Source organism: Molossus molossus, unplaced genomic scaffold (assembly GCF_014108415.1).
Source record: "Molossus molossus isolate mMolMol1 unplaced genomic scaffold, mMolMol1.p scaffold_m16_p_3, whole genome shotgun sequence".
NCBI lineage: Eukaryota > Metazoa > Chordata > Mammalia > Chiroptera > Molossidae > Molossus > Molossus molossus.
Window position 1 is genome coordinate 44021015 of NW_023425366.1, and position 17099 is coordinate 44038113.

Sequence of the window (17099 nt, forward strand, 5' to 3'; positions counted from 1 at the left end):
ACAGTTTTCTTAGAATTCCTCAGCTGAATCTTATCTATAAGAAATGTAGATTATGCCCAGGCCAGTGTGGCTCAGTTGGTGAGTATTGTCCCAAACGTCACCTGTCTGATTCCCAGTCCGCACACATACCCAGGTTTCGGGCTCGATCCCCGATCGGGGTGCGTTTGGGAAGCAACCGATTGATAGTTCTCTCTTACATCAATGTCTCTCTCTCCCCCACCCCTTCCTCTCTCCCTAAAGTCAATTTTAAAATCATTTTAAAGAAATGTAGGTTATTTGTTTGCCTGAGTACTTTAAGAAAGCCTTTGCAACTTCCTAGGAGTGTACCTTTTGTCTTTATTTTCGTTGTAATTCCAGTTTGGTACAAGGAGATGGTCTGTGTAGCTTCCATTCACTCCGCTGCCATATTCCGCCCCCCCAGGAGTGTACCTTTTCACATACTTCACTGTTACCTGAGAACAGTTCATTAAAGGGCTTGGAGACAAGTGAGACCTGGGTGCAGAAGGTAGCCATCAGGTTGTCCCAGTTTGAGTTGTTTTACTCTTTGTAAATGGGTGACTAAAGCTGCCCAGGCCTCCATGGCCTATTTTTCAAAAAGAGCTGGATGAAAGCTAACGTGGGACAGTCCTTCCCGGCCCTTGGCAGCAGTTCTGTAGAGAGTGGTGATAGCAACCCAGACAAGCGATGTCAATGTGTAGTCTCTACTCACTGTACTTACCTCCATTTCCCCCATTACAAGCAGGGTGGAAGATCAGAGAGGTGCATTGGTGAGAATTTTGATGTTTTCCTTCTTTAGAATGCAATTGCAACATGAGTATAGTTAGTTTTGTTGTTAAGAATATGGACTCTGGCCCTGGCCAGTTTGGTTCAGCGGTTAGAGCTTTGGCCCACAGACCAGAGTCCTGGGTTCGGTTCCCGCTAAGGGAACATACCTTGGTTGCAGTTTGTCCCCACCCCGGTTGGGGTCATGTGGGTGGCAGCCACTCGATGTGTCTCTCTCACATCGATGTTTCTCTCTCTCTCTCTCTTTCTCCCTCTCTCCCTCCCGCTCTAGCTGAAGATAAGTGCAAAAATGTCCTCTAGTGAGGATTAAATTAAAAAAAAGAATATGGACTCTGTAGTCAGGCCTGAGTTTAAATCCCAGTTCCACATCTCCTGAGCAAGCTTACTTTAATTCTCTGTGTCCGGTAAAATTGGGTTAATAATGCCTGCCTCTTGGCTTGTTAAATAAGAAACAAATGCAATAAGACTTTGGTATTTGGTATAGTGCCTGGCACACTATCAGGCTCACTAAATATTAGGGGCAATGATGATACTCATCACTCTATGTATGTCAAGTTTCTAGCTTAGGAACCTAGATGAAGAGTGGTAAACTGAGATTGGGAACTCATGAGAAACATGCCCCATTTGAGATGTCTGTGGGTCTGGAGCTTCCAATAGAGATCTGTGTGGTATCAAGGAGACCCAACCTTTTTGAATGGACATAGGAAGAGAAGCTAGGAAAAGAAACTGAAAAGCAATAGTCAGGAAAGGACTAGAAAGAGGACTAGAAAGGAGAAGTGCCCTTTGCTAGAGCACTTTTAGTGGAATAAAGTGGGAGAACTAAGCAATAGGCAAGGAAATGGAGGCAGTAGTGGTGAATTTGCAGTACGCAAAAGCTAAAAGACCATGGGTTGGGGGGACACATCTTTCTTTTTATAATTAAAGTTTTTTTCAGTTATAGTTGACATTTGATATTATATTAGTTTCAGGTGTACAGCATAGTGGTTAGACATTTATATAACTTATGAAGTGATTCCCCACCCCCATAAATGTAGTCCCACCAGGCATCATACATAGTTATTACACTATTACTGACTATTCCCTGTGCTGTATTTTACATCCCCATGACTATTTTTAGAACTGCCAGTTTGTACATCTTAATCCCTTTACCTTTCCACCTGGCCCTCCAGCCCGTCTCCCATCTGGCAACTATCAGTTTCTTTCTGTTCTGTTTGCTCATTTATTTTGTTTTTTTGGATTCCACATATAAGTGAAATCATATAGCATTTGTCTTTCTCTGACTTATTGCACTTAACATAAAACTCCCTAAGTCTATCCATGTTGTTGCAAATGGCAAGAATTCATTCTTTTTTATGGCCAAGTAATATTCCATTGTATATATATATATGTACCACATCTTTATCCAGTCATCTATCAATGGACACTTGAGTTGCTTTCAACACATCTTTCTTTAAAACTAAGAGAAAGAGCCCAGCCGGTGTGGCTCAGTGATTGAGCATTGACCCATGGACACATGCCTGGGTTGAGGGCTCAATCCCCATTGGGTGTGTGTAGGAGGTAGCAAATCCATGTGTCTCGCTCATCAACCATCAATGTTTCTATCTCTCTCTTCTTCTCCATTCTTCTCTCTCTAAAAATAAATTAAAACAAAAACAAAAAACTAAGAGAAAGAAAATGGGAATGGGTAGAGATAGAAATACATTTATACATACTTAATTACATTTCCTGTAAACTCAGAAACCAAGCTAAAATGATCTTTCTGGACATTAATTCTACAAGAACATCAAAAGTAACAATTTGGCTTAGAATGTGTGCCTCTGTTTACTGGTAAAAGTTTACTTATTCTAAGGCATTTAGCTCTAGAACAGTCTGTTCCTAAAACAGTTTGATCCTACGCCAAATTGAAAGATCGTTAAATGAAAAAGCTGTTGTCTGGAACACTAACTCAAATACCAGATGCTGACCTTTGTTAGGGGGCTGTAAGTATCCAAACTGAAGGGCTCAATAACTGTTGAGTACTACTCCAGAATCTGATTTTCTAGTGCAGCAAATCCACTCAGAAGAAAAATTATTAGCAACATTCAGAATGCTTGAGTATCCAATATATGCTATTACATCCAGTCTGTATCATCTTCCCTAATTGCAGATTCGGACTTTATATAAGGTTCCATGAAAACTAAACATTTTCAGTTGGAACTACTTGTATATTGGACATGTAAATAATAGAAGAAAAACTATTGAATAACCTTAAGTGGAATTTTGGGGTAAACTTGCCATAGTTAAAATATACACATACCGCAAACTGTTAGGTTCAGGGTCTACAAATGTCACTAAAACCCTGTCTCTGCTCAAGGTCTACTGGAGACACAGCCGAATATATAGGTGAATACTCTTCAGTATGTAAGTACTTTGGTCAGTGTACGTGTAGGGTACTGAAGGAGCACAGTAGAGGCAGAATTCCTAAACCAGCTTGAGGTGGTTAACAAATCCTTCCTGGAGAATGTAAAATCTGTGCCAAGATCTGAAAGATAAGTAAGAGATGAATATTGTTCCTCAGGTAAGGGTGATGAAAAGTGTTCTAGGCAGATGGAAAAACACTGCAAAAGTCTCAAGAGTTTAAAATTTTCAGGGAGATGTGAAAGTAGCTCATTGTGCCTAGAACATAGATCTGAGGGCAAAGGTGGCATTGAAAAAGCCAGAGAAATAGAGGCACATCCAGAAGGACCTTGTAAGTTAAGCAAGTAGCTTGAACTTGATCCTGAAGTCAGTGGTCAGAACTTGGTCCTCAACCATGCCACTGAAGGGGAATACCGTGATGAAAATTTACATTTTAGGAAGTCCTCCTACTTCCTCCTCCTCCCTCCTCCTCCCTCCTCCTTCCTTCTCCTTCCTCTTCTTTTCTCCTCCTTCTTCCTCCTTCCTCCTCCTCCTTCCTTCACCTGAGGATATTTTTCCATTAATTTTTAGATAGAGTGGAAGGGAGGAAGGGAGAGAGAGAGACATTGATGTGAGAGAAACATATCATTTGGTTGCCTTCCACACAACCCCAACCAGGGATCAAACCTGCAACCCAGGTATGTGCCCTTGACCAGGAATCAAACCCATGACCCTTGGGTCTACAGGATGACACTCTAATTGCTGAGCCAAAACTGCCAGGGCCGGTTTCATTGTTTTTTATGAGGTTAGGACCCAGACTGAAGTAGGTTGAAGAATAAAAGAGAGGTGAGAAGGTGAAAAGGCTGGCTTGACCACTCTGAAAGTCTTGGGGATCAGGAGAAGGGGAGAAATGGAGGTGGTTTCTAGTGAGGGACCCTGGATCAAGGAAGTGTTTGTTTTATTTTACTTAGATGAAGAAACTGAAGCACTCACACAGGCATATGTGCATAAGGAGGCAGCATAAATGAGACCTTTAAGATTCTACTGAAAGGGATATTTCATAGAGTGATTTCTTAGAAGAGATTAGGTAAGACCCAAGCACAAAATGAGAAACTGGCTCTAGATAAAACAGATACCTCCATTAGTTAGGTGTAAAAAAGAAAAGATGCTATGGATGTAGCTATGTTTGCAGGTGGGAAGTTGAGTGAATTTCTGTCTGATGGCCTTAGTAATCTAGGCAGCAGGGTCAGCTAGTGACAGAGAAAAGAGAAACTTTGGGAAGCTCATCACAGTTTGAAATAATTGGTGTGGGAAATGTGGGTGGGGACGGGGGCAGACATTCCTAAATGGATTTTCCTGAAGCCTTGAGAGTCCAGCTCAAATTAGAGACTATGATAAAATTGCGTTAAAGCCTTGAGCCCTATTTGGTGATCTGGAGAAGGTGACTAGTTAAACTAGTCCTCGGCAGAGGATTTTACAGTGGATGTAGCAGAAGGACTAGGAGTAGGGAAGTTGGAGTTTTAGTGAAGGATGGTTGAGTTGATAGATGGTGCTCACTTCTGACATTTGTGTAACCTGGCAACAGTATAATTGAAAGATTGCCCTGGCCCCCTTCTGTACCATAAGGGGCCTCACAAGTGTCTGGACACCCCCACCTGTAAGTCCAAGCTCCAGCCACACTCTCCCTACTAATGACTATCCATCACCCCCAGCGGTGTACACACCAATGGTGCACTTCACCTCAGGGTGACTGACCCAGGGAAGAAGCCCACACAGCTCTGGGAGCCATTTGAAGAAGGAACCCTGGAGTCCAGAGTACTCAAAGCATAGTTGTGTGGTGGGGAGGGGGGTGGATTAGGCTCTGCATGAGCACCTCCTCTGGTCCCTCTTGAAGGGAATGCAGAGGCAGGAGGACTGAAGCGGGGCTCTGTAAAGTACAGTAATCACCCAGGTCTGAGAAGAGCTACAGAAGAAGACTGTGAGAGGAAGAAAATAGAGGGATCAGAGGTCTGGAGGTGTAAAGGAGCTAGAAAAGGAAGAATCACACGTGTAGAGAAGTGGAAGCTGAGAAGAAGATAGAAAGTCACGGTCAGATACTGGAATACTGTCAGAATTCATTGTCTCTGAGGAGCATCTCCAAGTGGTGGTAAGAAGAATAGGCATGAAGGTTCTTGGAGTGAATTAGGTCATGAAACTGATGTTAAAGAAGTGGCGTAGCTCATCCATCTACCCTTATAGAGTCTCCCCAGGATGATTGTGGAGCTTAACTGAAGTGGAAAGGACTGTAGTGCCAGGTCTTTGATAAATGTGAGGGAGCCAGGCCAGTGTGGCTCAGTGGTTGAGTGTTGACCCCTGCACCAGGAGGTCACCAGTTGGATTCCCAGTCGGGACACATGCCCAGATTGTGGACCAAATCCCCAGTGGGGGGTATGCAGGAAGCAGTTAATGGATGTTCTTTCTTGTCAATATTCCTATCTCTCTCTCCCTTCCCCTCTCTCAAATCAAAAAAAATTTTTTTAAGATGAATGTGAAGGGAATGGCAGAGAGGTCAGTTGATAACAGCAAGTGACACGGCAGGAGGTAGCTGTGGTGCAGAAGTGGTTTAAACACTGCATTTGGGGTTCACCCTGCCACACACCCCAATAGCATGAGGAGCTTGAGAAAATAGGCATACTTCATGGGCAAGGTGATAGGTTCTACAGGGGTCTAGTTTCGGTTAAGATGAAGTGGAAAAGACGGTGCTCTGAGAAAAGGTTGTGGATGAAAGGAAGTTTGCTTATCAAGAGGTAGACGAGGAGTATGGGAGCGGTTCACCAGTGGGAGATGCCTTAACATTTGGGGCAGCGGCAGAAATGTAAAACATGAAAGGATACTCACAGCAGAGAGAAGGCAGTAAGTTCACAAATGTTTGATACGTTGAGGGTCTGAGACCAGGAACCTTTAGGTAAAATTTTGCAACTTGGTTGGTATAGCTAGAAATAAGATTAACTCTTCATTGTGAAAATAAGACTGTGAAATTTAACAATCTAATAGAAAAGCCACATTTATATATTTTTTTTTCTTTATTGATTTGAGAGAAAGAAGAAGTGAGAGGGAGAGAGATAGAAACATCAATGAGAGAGAACATCGATTGGCCGCCTCCTGCATGCCCCCCCACTGGGGATTAGGCCCACAACCTGGGCATGTGTCCTGATCGGCATTTGAACTGGCGACCTCTTGATGCATGGGTCAACGCTCAACCACTGAGCCACACCAGCCGGGCCACTTTTATATTTTAATCACATTGTTAGTACCTTTAGTCCATTCCTTGTAGAACTAAAAGTATTTTCTGCTACACTGTGTCTGTTGAAAGGAGTGTTTAGTCATACATGTCTCATCGTGTTGTTAGGATTAAATGAGTGTTTTTGCACTGCCTGGCCCATAGGAATTACTCAGTAAATTCTCCCTTTTTCACTTTCTGTTCTTTCTTCCCTCCAAAGAAGACACCAGAGAACTGCTTGAAGAGTGGAAAAGAGGAAGGATACCCCTGGGAGGGTGCAGGCGTGCATCTGATTTCCAAAATGAGATGTCTACCACAGTGTTACCAGAAAGTGTTAGAACTTTCTGCAAGGATGAGCATGTTCTATATCTGTGCTGTCCTATAGCGCAGACACTGGCCACAGTGGTTACTGAGCCCTGGAGATGTGCATAGTGCAACTGAGAAACTGAATTTTTAGTTTTATTTACTCTTAATTTCAATTTAAATAACCACATGTGGCCACTGTGTTGAACAGCACAGATGTAGTGGGTAAAGAACTCCTCAGCCAAATGATTCAAGGTAGAAGTGGGCTAAGTGCCGAAAGGAACAGGTAAACCTCGGGCAGGTGCATGGCTGGGCAAGGAATCCTATATGCTCTGATGAAAGGAGCTTGGGCTTGAGCTATGGCCTGATAAATGGTAAAGAGACAGATGACGTAGTTCAATCAGTGACTGCAACAAACAACTTTATGAGCAGTAGGAATCAAGATTAGAAAGGGATGGTTCTGATAAAATGGAACAAGAGAAATAATTAAAATAAACATACAGGAATTACAGTCTGGGGGATTGATGAAATGCAGCCCTCTATAGGAGCTTGTAGAGAACTATTAGTTCCAGAGTAAATAGTAGGACTATTGGCCAAGTGTTTTGAAGAATTGGGGCAAATGTCAGGAAGTGCCATGCAAACCATGTGCTACAACATAGTAACACCACAGGGAAAGGATAAGAACATGGACAAAATGTAAATTGTGGGGAATAGGAGTTATGACATTTTACATGATGGAGTTTCACTTGAGTCCTGGCTCTAATAAAACATTTCCCTGCATGGATGTTTATTTGTGATAATGAAGGAAAATGGTGTTGCTGTCATGTTTTAGCCGTATCAATCCCATCTCATTTCAGACACATAATGAACATCTATTATTTGCTCAGCAGTGTGCAGTGACTTTGGGTTGGGGGTGTGAAAAAGAAATGTGCAATGGTTATTGGGCTTGAGAAAGTCCTAATCTAATATAGAACACAAGCCAAGCTGATCAAACAGGTGAATGACAGTAATTTAAATGTCTAAAATGAATGGCACAGATGAATGGTGAGAAGCTCAGATCTGGATGAACTGGAATGGTCAAAGAAGCCTTGAAGTAGAGGCCTTTAAACTATGCTTCAAAGGGAAATGAACCCAGTAAGTCAGAACATTTCTGAAAGTACATTCCATAAAATGTTAAGACAACAATGAACTCAAAATAGCTGTGGTATGCTCATTAGTCCAAATGAAATTCTGCAACCTGGTGATCTGTGTCAAAATCTATGCCACTTGCTTTCTCTGCCTACATGCTTTGTGAGTTGGACAGAGGAGACTACAGCCTAACAATTGCACCTTCCCATCAATTCCAGTATAGTATTCTGTATTATTTCTTAGTTAGAAATTTCACAGAGTTCGTGTTGAAAGTACTTCAAAGACCATGAAGAAAGTGTGGTTGGGACAGAAATAATAAAGACCCTGGAAGTTTTTAGGAAAAACAACAACAACAACAACAACAACAACAACAACATCCAGTGTTTAATTAGACAGTAGAAATCTCAGATTTGAACTAGGTTTTAACTTTCAAATGCACATAGTAACCACTGTAGAGAAAGACAGATCATCTGTTGCCTGCTTTCAACTTTTGTAGGTCTCAGTTGCAAAAAGCCAATTAAAGAAAATCCTCATCAGATTCTGAAGGTTACAAGCACAGTTGCTAGAATGACTGCAGATACACTCAGTGGTTCTCCCACCCACGTACTAAGGAAGAAGAGAAATGTACCAACATTCCAAACATTGGTGAGCTTGAAATCCTAACAAAGGGGGATGCTCAGAACCATGACGATGGAAGAGGGAAAGCAGAGATAATGCAGATAGAAAAATTCTCAGTAGATCAAAACGTTTTAGTTGGAAGTATAAGGGGATCCTTCTGTCTCCATTCCTTTTCTTTGGTAACAAGAATTATAAATCATGAAGGAAATTAAGACAAAATCCCAGAAGGCGAGAAAAGAAGGTATAACACAAAAAACTTAATGTGTTCTGTTGACCCATGAAATCATGATTTCTAACTTCTGTGTCTTTCTTTTCACCCCTTCCATGTTCAGGGGGTAATATTATTTAAGGGAAGACGTGGTTGTTTGTTCATTGCAATGGAAGCTGTACAAGGGTGCATGGATATATATCTGTATGGCTAGAGTTCAGGTGCTGACATCTTTATCAATTTAACTGAGTTAAAATCAGGTTATGCTGTAACCAAACACTCAACCTTTTGATAAATGTTAGGAAATAAATGAAGAACAGTGGAGGTCATCTATCAATGAAATATTTGGAATAATTTGCTTTTAAAGCTGTTTAACAATAATGAAAATGTGTCCATATTAATTGGTTTGTACTAAGAGGAGTGGTGAAAAGAACAAGTAATTAAGATGCAGAAGTCCTGCCCTGCCCAGTTTGGCTCTGCAGTTAGAGCATTGGCCCACAGACTAGAGAGTCCTGGGTTCAGTTCCTGCTAAGGGCACATACCTCAGTTGCAGTTTGTCCCCAGCCCCGGTTGGGGTCATGTGGGTGGCAACCAGTTGATGTGACTCTCTCGCATCCATGTTTCTCTCTCTCTCTTCCTCCCTCTCTCCCTCCTGCTCTATTTGAAGATAAAATGCAAAAATGTCCTCGGGTGAGGATTAAAAAAAAAAAAGCAGAAGTCCTACGTTTTAGTCATTAGTCATCCACTTGCTATTCATTGCCTCAGTAGCCCCATGGCCAGCCTCTTCACCTGTCCTAGAACTTCCTTGGGAGCCCAATCGATCATGGTCTTGGCTGACTCTTTCATAGTTCTGTGTATCTATGAGGAATTGTGGGAATAATTATCTTGGAAATTTTTCAGACAGCTCCACACATTGAACTTCACGTCCCTGTTATTTTAGGCCATCACCAAGCTTATATGACCCTCCAGTCACTCATTATTTCTTTTTTTTTTTTTTATCCTCTACATTTTTTCATTTTTTGTTCAGATAGAGTGGGGGGGGGGAACATCATGTGAAAGGGACACATCAAGTGGCTGCCTCCCACATGCACAACCCAACCAGGGCTGGGGACAAACTGCAACCGAGGTACATGACCTTAGCGGGAACCGAACCCGGGTCTCTCTGGACCGCAGGCCGACTCTCTAACCGCTGAGCCAAACCAGCCAGGGCACTCATCATTTCTTGTATTCTGACCTTTATACTTTTTTTTCCTGTGCTCATTCCTTTATCAGTTTTTATTCCTTTATCAGTCAGGGCCCCGTATGAGTCAAATAACAAAACCACATTTAAACCAAGGCTTAAACAATAGACTCACATAACTCAAAAGTCTATCTGTGGCTCAGGCTTCAGAATTAGTTGATCTAGGGGCTCAGTGGTGTCAGTAAATATCTGGTTTCCTTCCTTTATTTTTACATTCATAGAGTTTATTTCACCCTAAATCAGGTTCCACTCTTTCTCATAAGCTGGATGCGGCTGCAGTCAAGGACACAGCTTGCTTATTTACACTTAGCAGGAATAAGACCCCTTTCTCTCCGAGGAGTTCTGAGGTAGGGGCAGCTGCCTTGGAAGGTCATGGGCTATGTGGGGTGTGCGTGGGTACTGGGGAGAAAATGTGTATATAATTGCACGGGGAGAAGAGGTGACTGGCTGGACAAGCACTACGGACGTGGCTCTCTGCTGTACACTTACACTTCTTCCTTGTTACTTCTGGAACCCTTGTCTTGTAGTAAACACACTCCTCTATTTCCTCATGCTCTGGATTGCCTCCTTTTCATTCTTACTGACATCCACTTAGCCCTGAGGAAAATGCTTTCCCTACACCCCTCTTTCTTCCATACCACAAAGTAAGGAGGAAAATGCGCATCGTCCTTGTTTCCCAGCTCCCGCCTCGCCCCCAGTTATTGTCCCAGGCCAACACTTCTTCATGTGAAAACAACTTCTAGGCTCTCGATCGGTTTACTGTTCTGTACCCTGCCCAGTGTCCTCTCCCAGCCACCTGGTCAGTCCCCTTCGTTCTTTGATGACTTCAGTTCCTGGTTCAGTCTTCCTTTCTACTCCCAGGCCCAGCTGTCAAGCTGTGGACTCCACTCCTCACAGAGACAATTTATCCAGTACCAGGTTGTTGGCTCTTTGCATTCTTCGGCTCGTTTATAATCCACTTCCAAGAAAATATCCTGGATTTTGTCATACTATTTAGCCTTTGAATTCTTAAATCCAGATATCTCATATGCCAAGGTTTCTGGTTCAATCCCCAGTCAGGGCCCATACAGGAATCAAGTAACAAATGCATAAATAAGTGGAACAACAAACCGATGTTTCTCTCTCCCCCTTCCAGACAGCTCACATTTTTACTATAACCAAACCACTCCCATTTTACCGGTTTTATTGACATTACTGCAGCTATAGTCCTTCCTCCTATCTGAAACAAATTGCTCTGCCCGTGTTTTACATGCCTTTTGTTCCTACCCCCATTAGGACCTTTTCCTGTGTCATTTAATAATAGGTTGAAAAAATTAGTTTAAAGTGGAATCATAAAAATTGATAAATTGCTTAAACTATGTATTCAAACAAAACATATGTATATTTATTTCCAAATATTTTAATGTAAGATGTAGGCCTTTTTGTCAAGTATGAATCACTTGATTAGAATTCCTTGCTCTCCTTGTATAACTACACCTAAAATGTACAATTTTTTATTTCCAATTTTAGTTTTTATTTTGTTAAAGTGGAGCAGGAATAAACCTAAAGACACACATAATTAATCGGAATCAGAAGTCTTCTGAATCATCACAATTCTTTTCTTAAACTTCTATTACAACCGTTTGTTTTGTTTTGTTTTGTTTTGTTTTTGGTTGGCTTTTTAGTCAGTAGCTATTAAAAAGTATTTCCAAAACATTTCAGCTCAACAACAAATCATTCCTTTTGCATACATTTAATCAGCTACATGTTTAAATTGCATGAAAACAAGCATAATAGTCATAAACAGGTTTTGGAACTTGACCCTTGGTAAATATATAACTCAACTGGTTGAAGGAGAAATCTAAAAATATAGGGTGTCCCAAAAAATGTATACACAACTTTGAATAATTATAAAGCCAGCATTTATTAAAATACATTTCATTGTCCAAATGTAATAAAATCTACAGATACCCTGTATACATTTTTTTGGATACCCTGTATATTAGAAAATAGTCTGCTAGCCTTGGGTCCATCAACCAGTATGTTTCACATCAAGGACTTTGGTTAATATGGACAATTAAGGGCATCAGTAATTAGGTCTCTCCTATGTTAGAAATTCATCCCTTCTATTCCCTCAGTCCTTTCCAACTACACACTGAGTTTGCTTTCCTTGTTTTCACAGCCAACTCTGTAGAGAATTGTTTAGGCATACTCTCTCCAGTTCTTTGTCTTCTTCACACCCCCAGTCATAGGCATCGAACTTCTACCCCTATCACCCACTGGCCCTGCTCCTGCCATAGTCATCAATGGCATTTCTGTTGCTAAATTCAGTAGAGACTCTTTCATCTTTCTGTATTTGTATATTTGGTACTCTTATTCACTCCCTTCCGTTTTTAGTGCTTGCTTTTCACAACTTTCTAGACCCAGCCTGGCTTGGTTTTCCTTCTATCTCAGTGATTAAACTAGTTAGAACTCAGTTGTTCTGTTCTCACTACAAATTCCCTTAGGCCAGTCAACCACCCCTCTAACTTCAATTACCATTTAATGTTAATGAATTCCACTTACATGTGTCACAGCCTCTTGGCAAGTCCAAAGTTGAATCCCGCCCTCCCTGCAAAGAGCCTGTTCCTCCCCTTTCTCAGTTCCCTATTTTAGTGATGGTACCACCATCTGTTGACCCATTTCTAAGACAGAAACCTGGACATCCTCCTTGACTCTCTCATCTCCCCCACACATCCATTCAGTACCAACTTATATTGATTAAATTACTCCAATTCCCTTTGTTTTCTGGTTCAGTATACCAAAATCTTATGCTCCAAATACAGGAATAGCTTTCCTCTAGAATGATTTCTCTTTTCCAAAACTTTCAGCTCACCATGATTTGACTGATTTCTCTAAAATGCATATTTTATTTCATCTCTCACCGGATTAAAACACTTCAGTGCCTCTTGTTGCCTTCAAGGTTGAACTCTTTAATGGTTCCTGAGTCTCTGCATTCAGTACCTCCTACTTACCTTTTCAGAGTCCTCTCTCCTTACAGCCTTTGGTCTTTGGATAGCACATTGTCCAGCTCTTGCTCATTTCTCCTTCTAGAAAATCTTCTTAGAAAAGCTCCTCTTGTGGTCTTCAGAGTTCCTTCCACTGACCCTATCAGCACTCATATCAATAAAGTATAACTACCTGTTTATCAATCTGTCTTCTCCATCGCCTTATAATAGCAAGGTCCCAGTTCGTTTGCCTTTTTATTCTCAGTACCTGTCACAATGACCAGACACAGTACAGGCTCATAAATATTTGCTGAGCGAATGGCCTTAAACAAGTCACTTAGCTTCTCTGAGCTTCAATTGCATCGTCTGTAAAAAGGGGGAAATGTCACACCTGCATTACAAGGTTGTTTGGGGATCTTGTAAGATAATAGGAATAAAGTTTAGCATAGTGGCTAGGAGTGTAGAATCTGGATTTATACTTCCTGGCTTTTAATCCTAGCTCCCACTATAAGTGACCTTGGGTAGTTAATTCTTTGTGTTTTAGTTTCCTCTTTGGTAATACAAGAATAACCACAGTATCTGCCTCGTGGGGTTTTTATGAGAACTGAGTTAATAAATGAAAAGCACTTAGTACAGTGCCTAAACACAATAAATGTTAACTATTAATTGTAACATTTTTATTTATAAGCTCTAAAATTATCTATACACACAAACATCTATATATTTGTAGATAGATGCACACATGGCATCAATTTAAAAAAATATATATTTTTATTGATTTTTAAAAATTTTTTATTTATTTGTTTTTGTTACAGATGTTTCTCATTTTTCCCCCATTGACACCCTCCTTTCTTTATTGATTTTTGTTTATTTATTTTTTGGGGGGGTTGCAAGTTCTGATCTGATTTATTTATAAAGCAATAAATATTAGAAGCACAAATAAATTGCACGTGTGTAAACAAACTGTACAATGGTTGATGAGAGATGGGGGGGGTTGGAAGACTCCAAGAAGCATAATACTGTCATCCTGAATGTAAGGTAGACTAAGAGAGAAGGCACCTTAGAAGCATTTGCGGTGGACGATGGATGGGCCTGCCTCATCGTACTCCTGCTTGCTGATCCACATCTGCTGGAAGGTGGACAGGGAGGCCAGGATGGAGCCCCCGATCCACACAGAGTACTTGCGCTCAGAGGGAGCAATAATCTTAATCTTCATGGTGCTGGGAGCCAGGGCAGTGGTTTCCTTTTGCATGCGATCAGCAATCCCAGGGTACATGGTGGTACCTCCAGATAAGACATTGTTGGCATACAGATCCTTGCGGATATCAATATCACGCTTCATGATGCTATTATAAGTTGTTTCATGGATGCCAGCAGATTCCATACCGATGAAGGAGGGCTGGAAGAGCGTCTCGGGGCAGCGGGAAGCGCTCGTTGCCAATAGTGATGACTTGGCCATCAGGCAGTTCATAACTCTTCTCCAGGGAGGATGAAGAAGCAGCTGTGGCCATCTCGTTCTCAAAATCCAAAGCAACATAGCACAGCTTCTCTTTAATGTCACGCACAATTTCACGTTCAGCGGTGGTGACAAAGGGGTAGCCACGCTCAGTGAGGATCTTCATGAGGTAGTCAGTGAGATCCCGACCAGCTAGATCCAGACGCATGATGGCTTGGGGCAAAGCGTAGCCCTCATAGATGGGAACGTTGTGAGTTACACCATCCCCAGAGTCCAGAACGATGCCTGTGGTACGTCCAGAAGCATATAGGGACAGCACTGCCTGGATGGCCACATACATGGCAGGGACATTGAAGGTTTCAAACATGATCTGGGTCATCTTCTCACGGTTAGCCTTGGGGTTCAGCAGGGCCTCGGTGAGCAGAGTGGGGTGTTCCTCAGGAGCCCCACGCAGCTCATTGTAGAAGGTATGGTGCCAGATCTTCTCCATGTCGTCCCAGTTGGTGATGATGCCGTGCTCAATGGGGTATTTGAGAGTCAGGATACCTCGCTTGCTCTGGGCCTCATCACCTACATAGGAATCCTTCTGACCCATTCCCACCATGACGCCCTGGTGGCGCGGGCGGCCCACGATGGAAGGGAAGACTGCGCGGGGCGCGTCGTCGCCCGCAAAGCCGGCCTTGACCAGCCTGGAGCCGTTGTCACACACCAGGGCCGTGGTTTCCTCGTTGTCCTCGTTTTCCACATCTTGGCACAGTTTCAGCGGGGTCGTCCGCGGGGCGGGCTTGGCTCGGCTCGGCTCGGCGGCGGCAGGCGCTCTCTTTATTGATTTTTAGAGAGAGAGGAAGGGAGAGGGAGAGAGAGATAGAAGCATTGATGAGAAAGAAAACTGATTGGCTGCCTCCTGCATGCCCCCCACTGAGGATGTGGCCCACAACCTGGGCATGTGCCCTGACCAGGAATCAAACTGGCGACCTCTTGGTTCTTGGGTCTATGCTCGATCACTGAGCCACACTGGCTGAGTATGGCAACAGTTATTAATTTGAGTGTTTAAGAGGTTGAAGGACCCCTTAATTCTTAATTTTTTTCTTTTAGAACAATATCATAGCTATATTAGAGTTTATTTTTCAAATCTTAAATTCAAATTTCCATTCTTGATACACATAAAATTTTGGTCGAAAATGTATTAATTGGTGTTCAACATAAAAAGAAAATGTTTTAAATGTTTTCTTGCTGAATGCCAAATATCTTTGAATCTGCATGCATAGTATGTAGACATTGGCACAGGAAAAACATTTAAATAAGAAAAATTACTGGTTTCATTTATAAAGGACAATTATTATGTCTTTGACATCTAACTTTATTTTTCTATGACTTAATTACATAAACAATTTAAAGTTCGGAAAATATATATTTCATTAAATCTATAACTATTCAAGAAAAATAAATACAAGAGCATCGAGGGTTGTTTTTTCATATATTTACTTTTTATTGAATTTGTAAATGTTACACAGCTCTCGCTGCCAACCATGCCTGAGAATTGAAAGAAAGAAATGGTACAGTGGACAGCCTATCCACCCATTTATTAAAACCTGATTCATGTGCATTTTGATAATTTCTCAATCTTTTAAAAAGTTCTAACAAGAGTTGGTTTTAAATCTCCTGCAGGTCTTCAGATTTCTAGCACAGTTGCCATTAAATGAGCTCCACAGATCCGCCTCAGTTCATTCCTCAATAACATGCCCTCAACAAAATTTTGCTGGAAAAAAAAGGCATACTTTTCGGGGAAAATATGTGGCTCAAGGTCCAAGAGATTTGTTAAGATTTTTGGTTCCCAAATGACATCTTCAGTTTAACCAGGAATTCCTTGTTTTTGGCTTAACCATCCAGCCTCTCCTTGGCTTGCCCAGCAGCTCACCCAAACACACCAAAAGGCAGGCATCCTGCCTGCCACCTCAAATAACACCAACATTATTGCACAGAAATGGTGGGCAGGTCCTAGCAGATCGAGTGACCCCTCAGAGGTTCGATTCCTGCATTGGCACCTTTCCTGGAGCATTGAGTTTTATGCATTCTATGTTCAGCTGAAAGAAGTTTGCTCAATTCTATTATAAATTTCTTTTTAACTTAAATTTAATTAGATAATAGCCATTTGCATATTGACTTTAGACCAACAGAAATGCCTAGTTTTTCTTCTCTTTCTGCTTATTTTTAGAGTTGGTGGTTGCAGGATTTTATTCAGAATGACTTTAGGGAGAGAAGTGATGTCTCCTCTTCGGGCAGTGTCTTCCTATACTGCGGCTGGCAGGAATGTTTTAAGATGGGATCTTTCACCAGATCAAATTAAAACAAGAACTGAGGAGCTCATTGTGCAGACCAAACAGGTGTACGATGCTGTTGGAATGCTTGACCTTGAAGAAGTAACTTACGAGAACTGTTTGCAGGCTCTGGCAGATGTGGAGGTGAAGTACGCGGGTGAGTAGGATGCAACAGCACATCCATATTTCATTTTGTGGGTATCGTAAACCACCTTCTGTCTTGGCAATCCGTTTTCCAATTTTACAAGACATTGGTTTTACCTAATGATGAATTAATTGTTTGGAATTAAGTTACCTAAGATTAAAATTTTTTATATTAGCAAAGGTGCTATAAAATGTACACTCATTACCACTGCTTTCTGGAGAGCATTGACAGTATATATGAAAACTTTAAAGAAGTTCAAACCCTGGCCTAGTAATTCCACATCTATACATTTAGTCTAA

At 41.6% G+C, this 17099-nt stretch overlaps 1 protein-coding gene and 1 pseudogene across 2 annotated transcripts in view; one reads left to right on the forward strand and one right to left on the reverse strand.

Annotated features, from left to right (window-relative positions):
* The window catches only part of NLN (neurolysin), a 92992-nt gene that overhangs the window by 15006 nt on the left and 60887 nt on the right, over nt 1–17099 (forward strand). For both annotated transcript variants that reach the window (XM_036278568.1, XM_036278569.1), the window contains exon 2: nt 16553–16812. In XM_036278568.1, coding sequence (XP_036134461.1) covers nt 16553–16812 — 260 coding nt within the window. The remainder of the gene's footprint in view (nt 1–16552; nt 16813–17099) is intronic.
* LOC118641481 lies at nt 13875–15868 on the reverse strand (annotated as a pseudogene).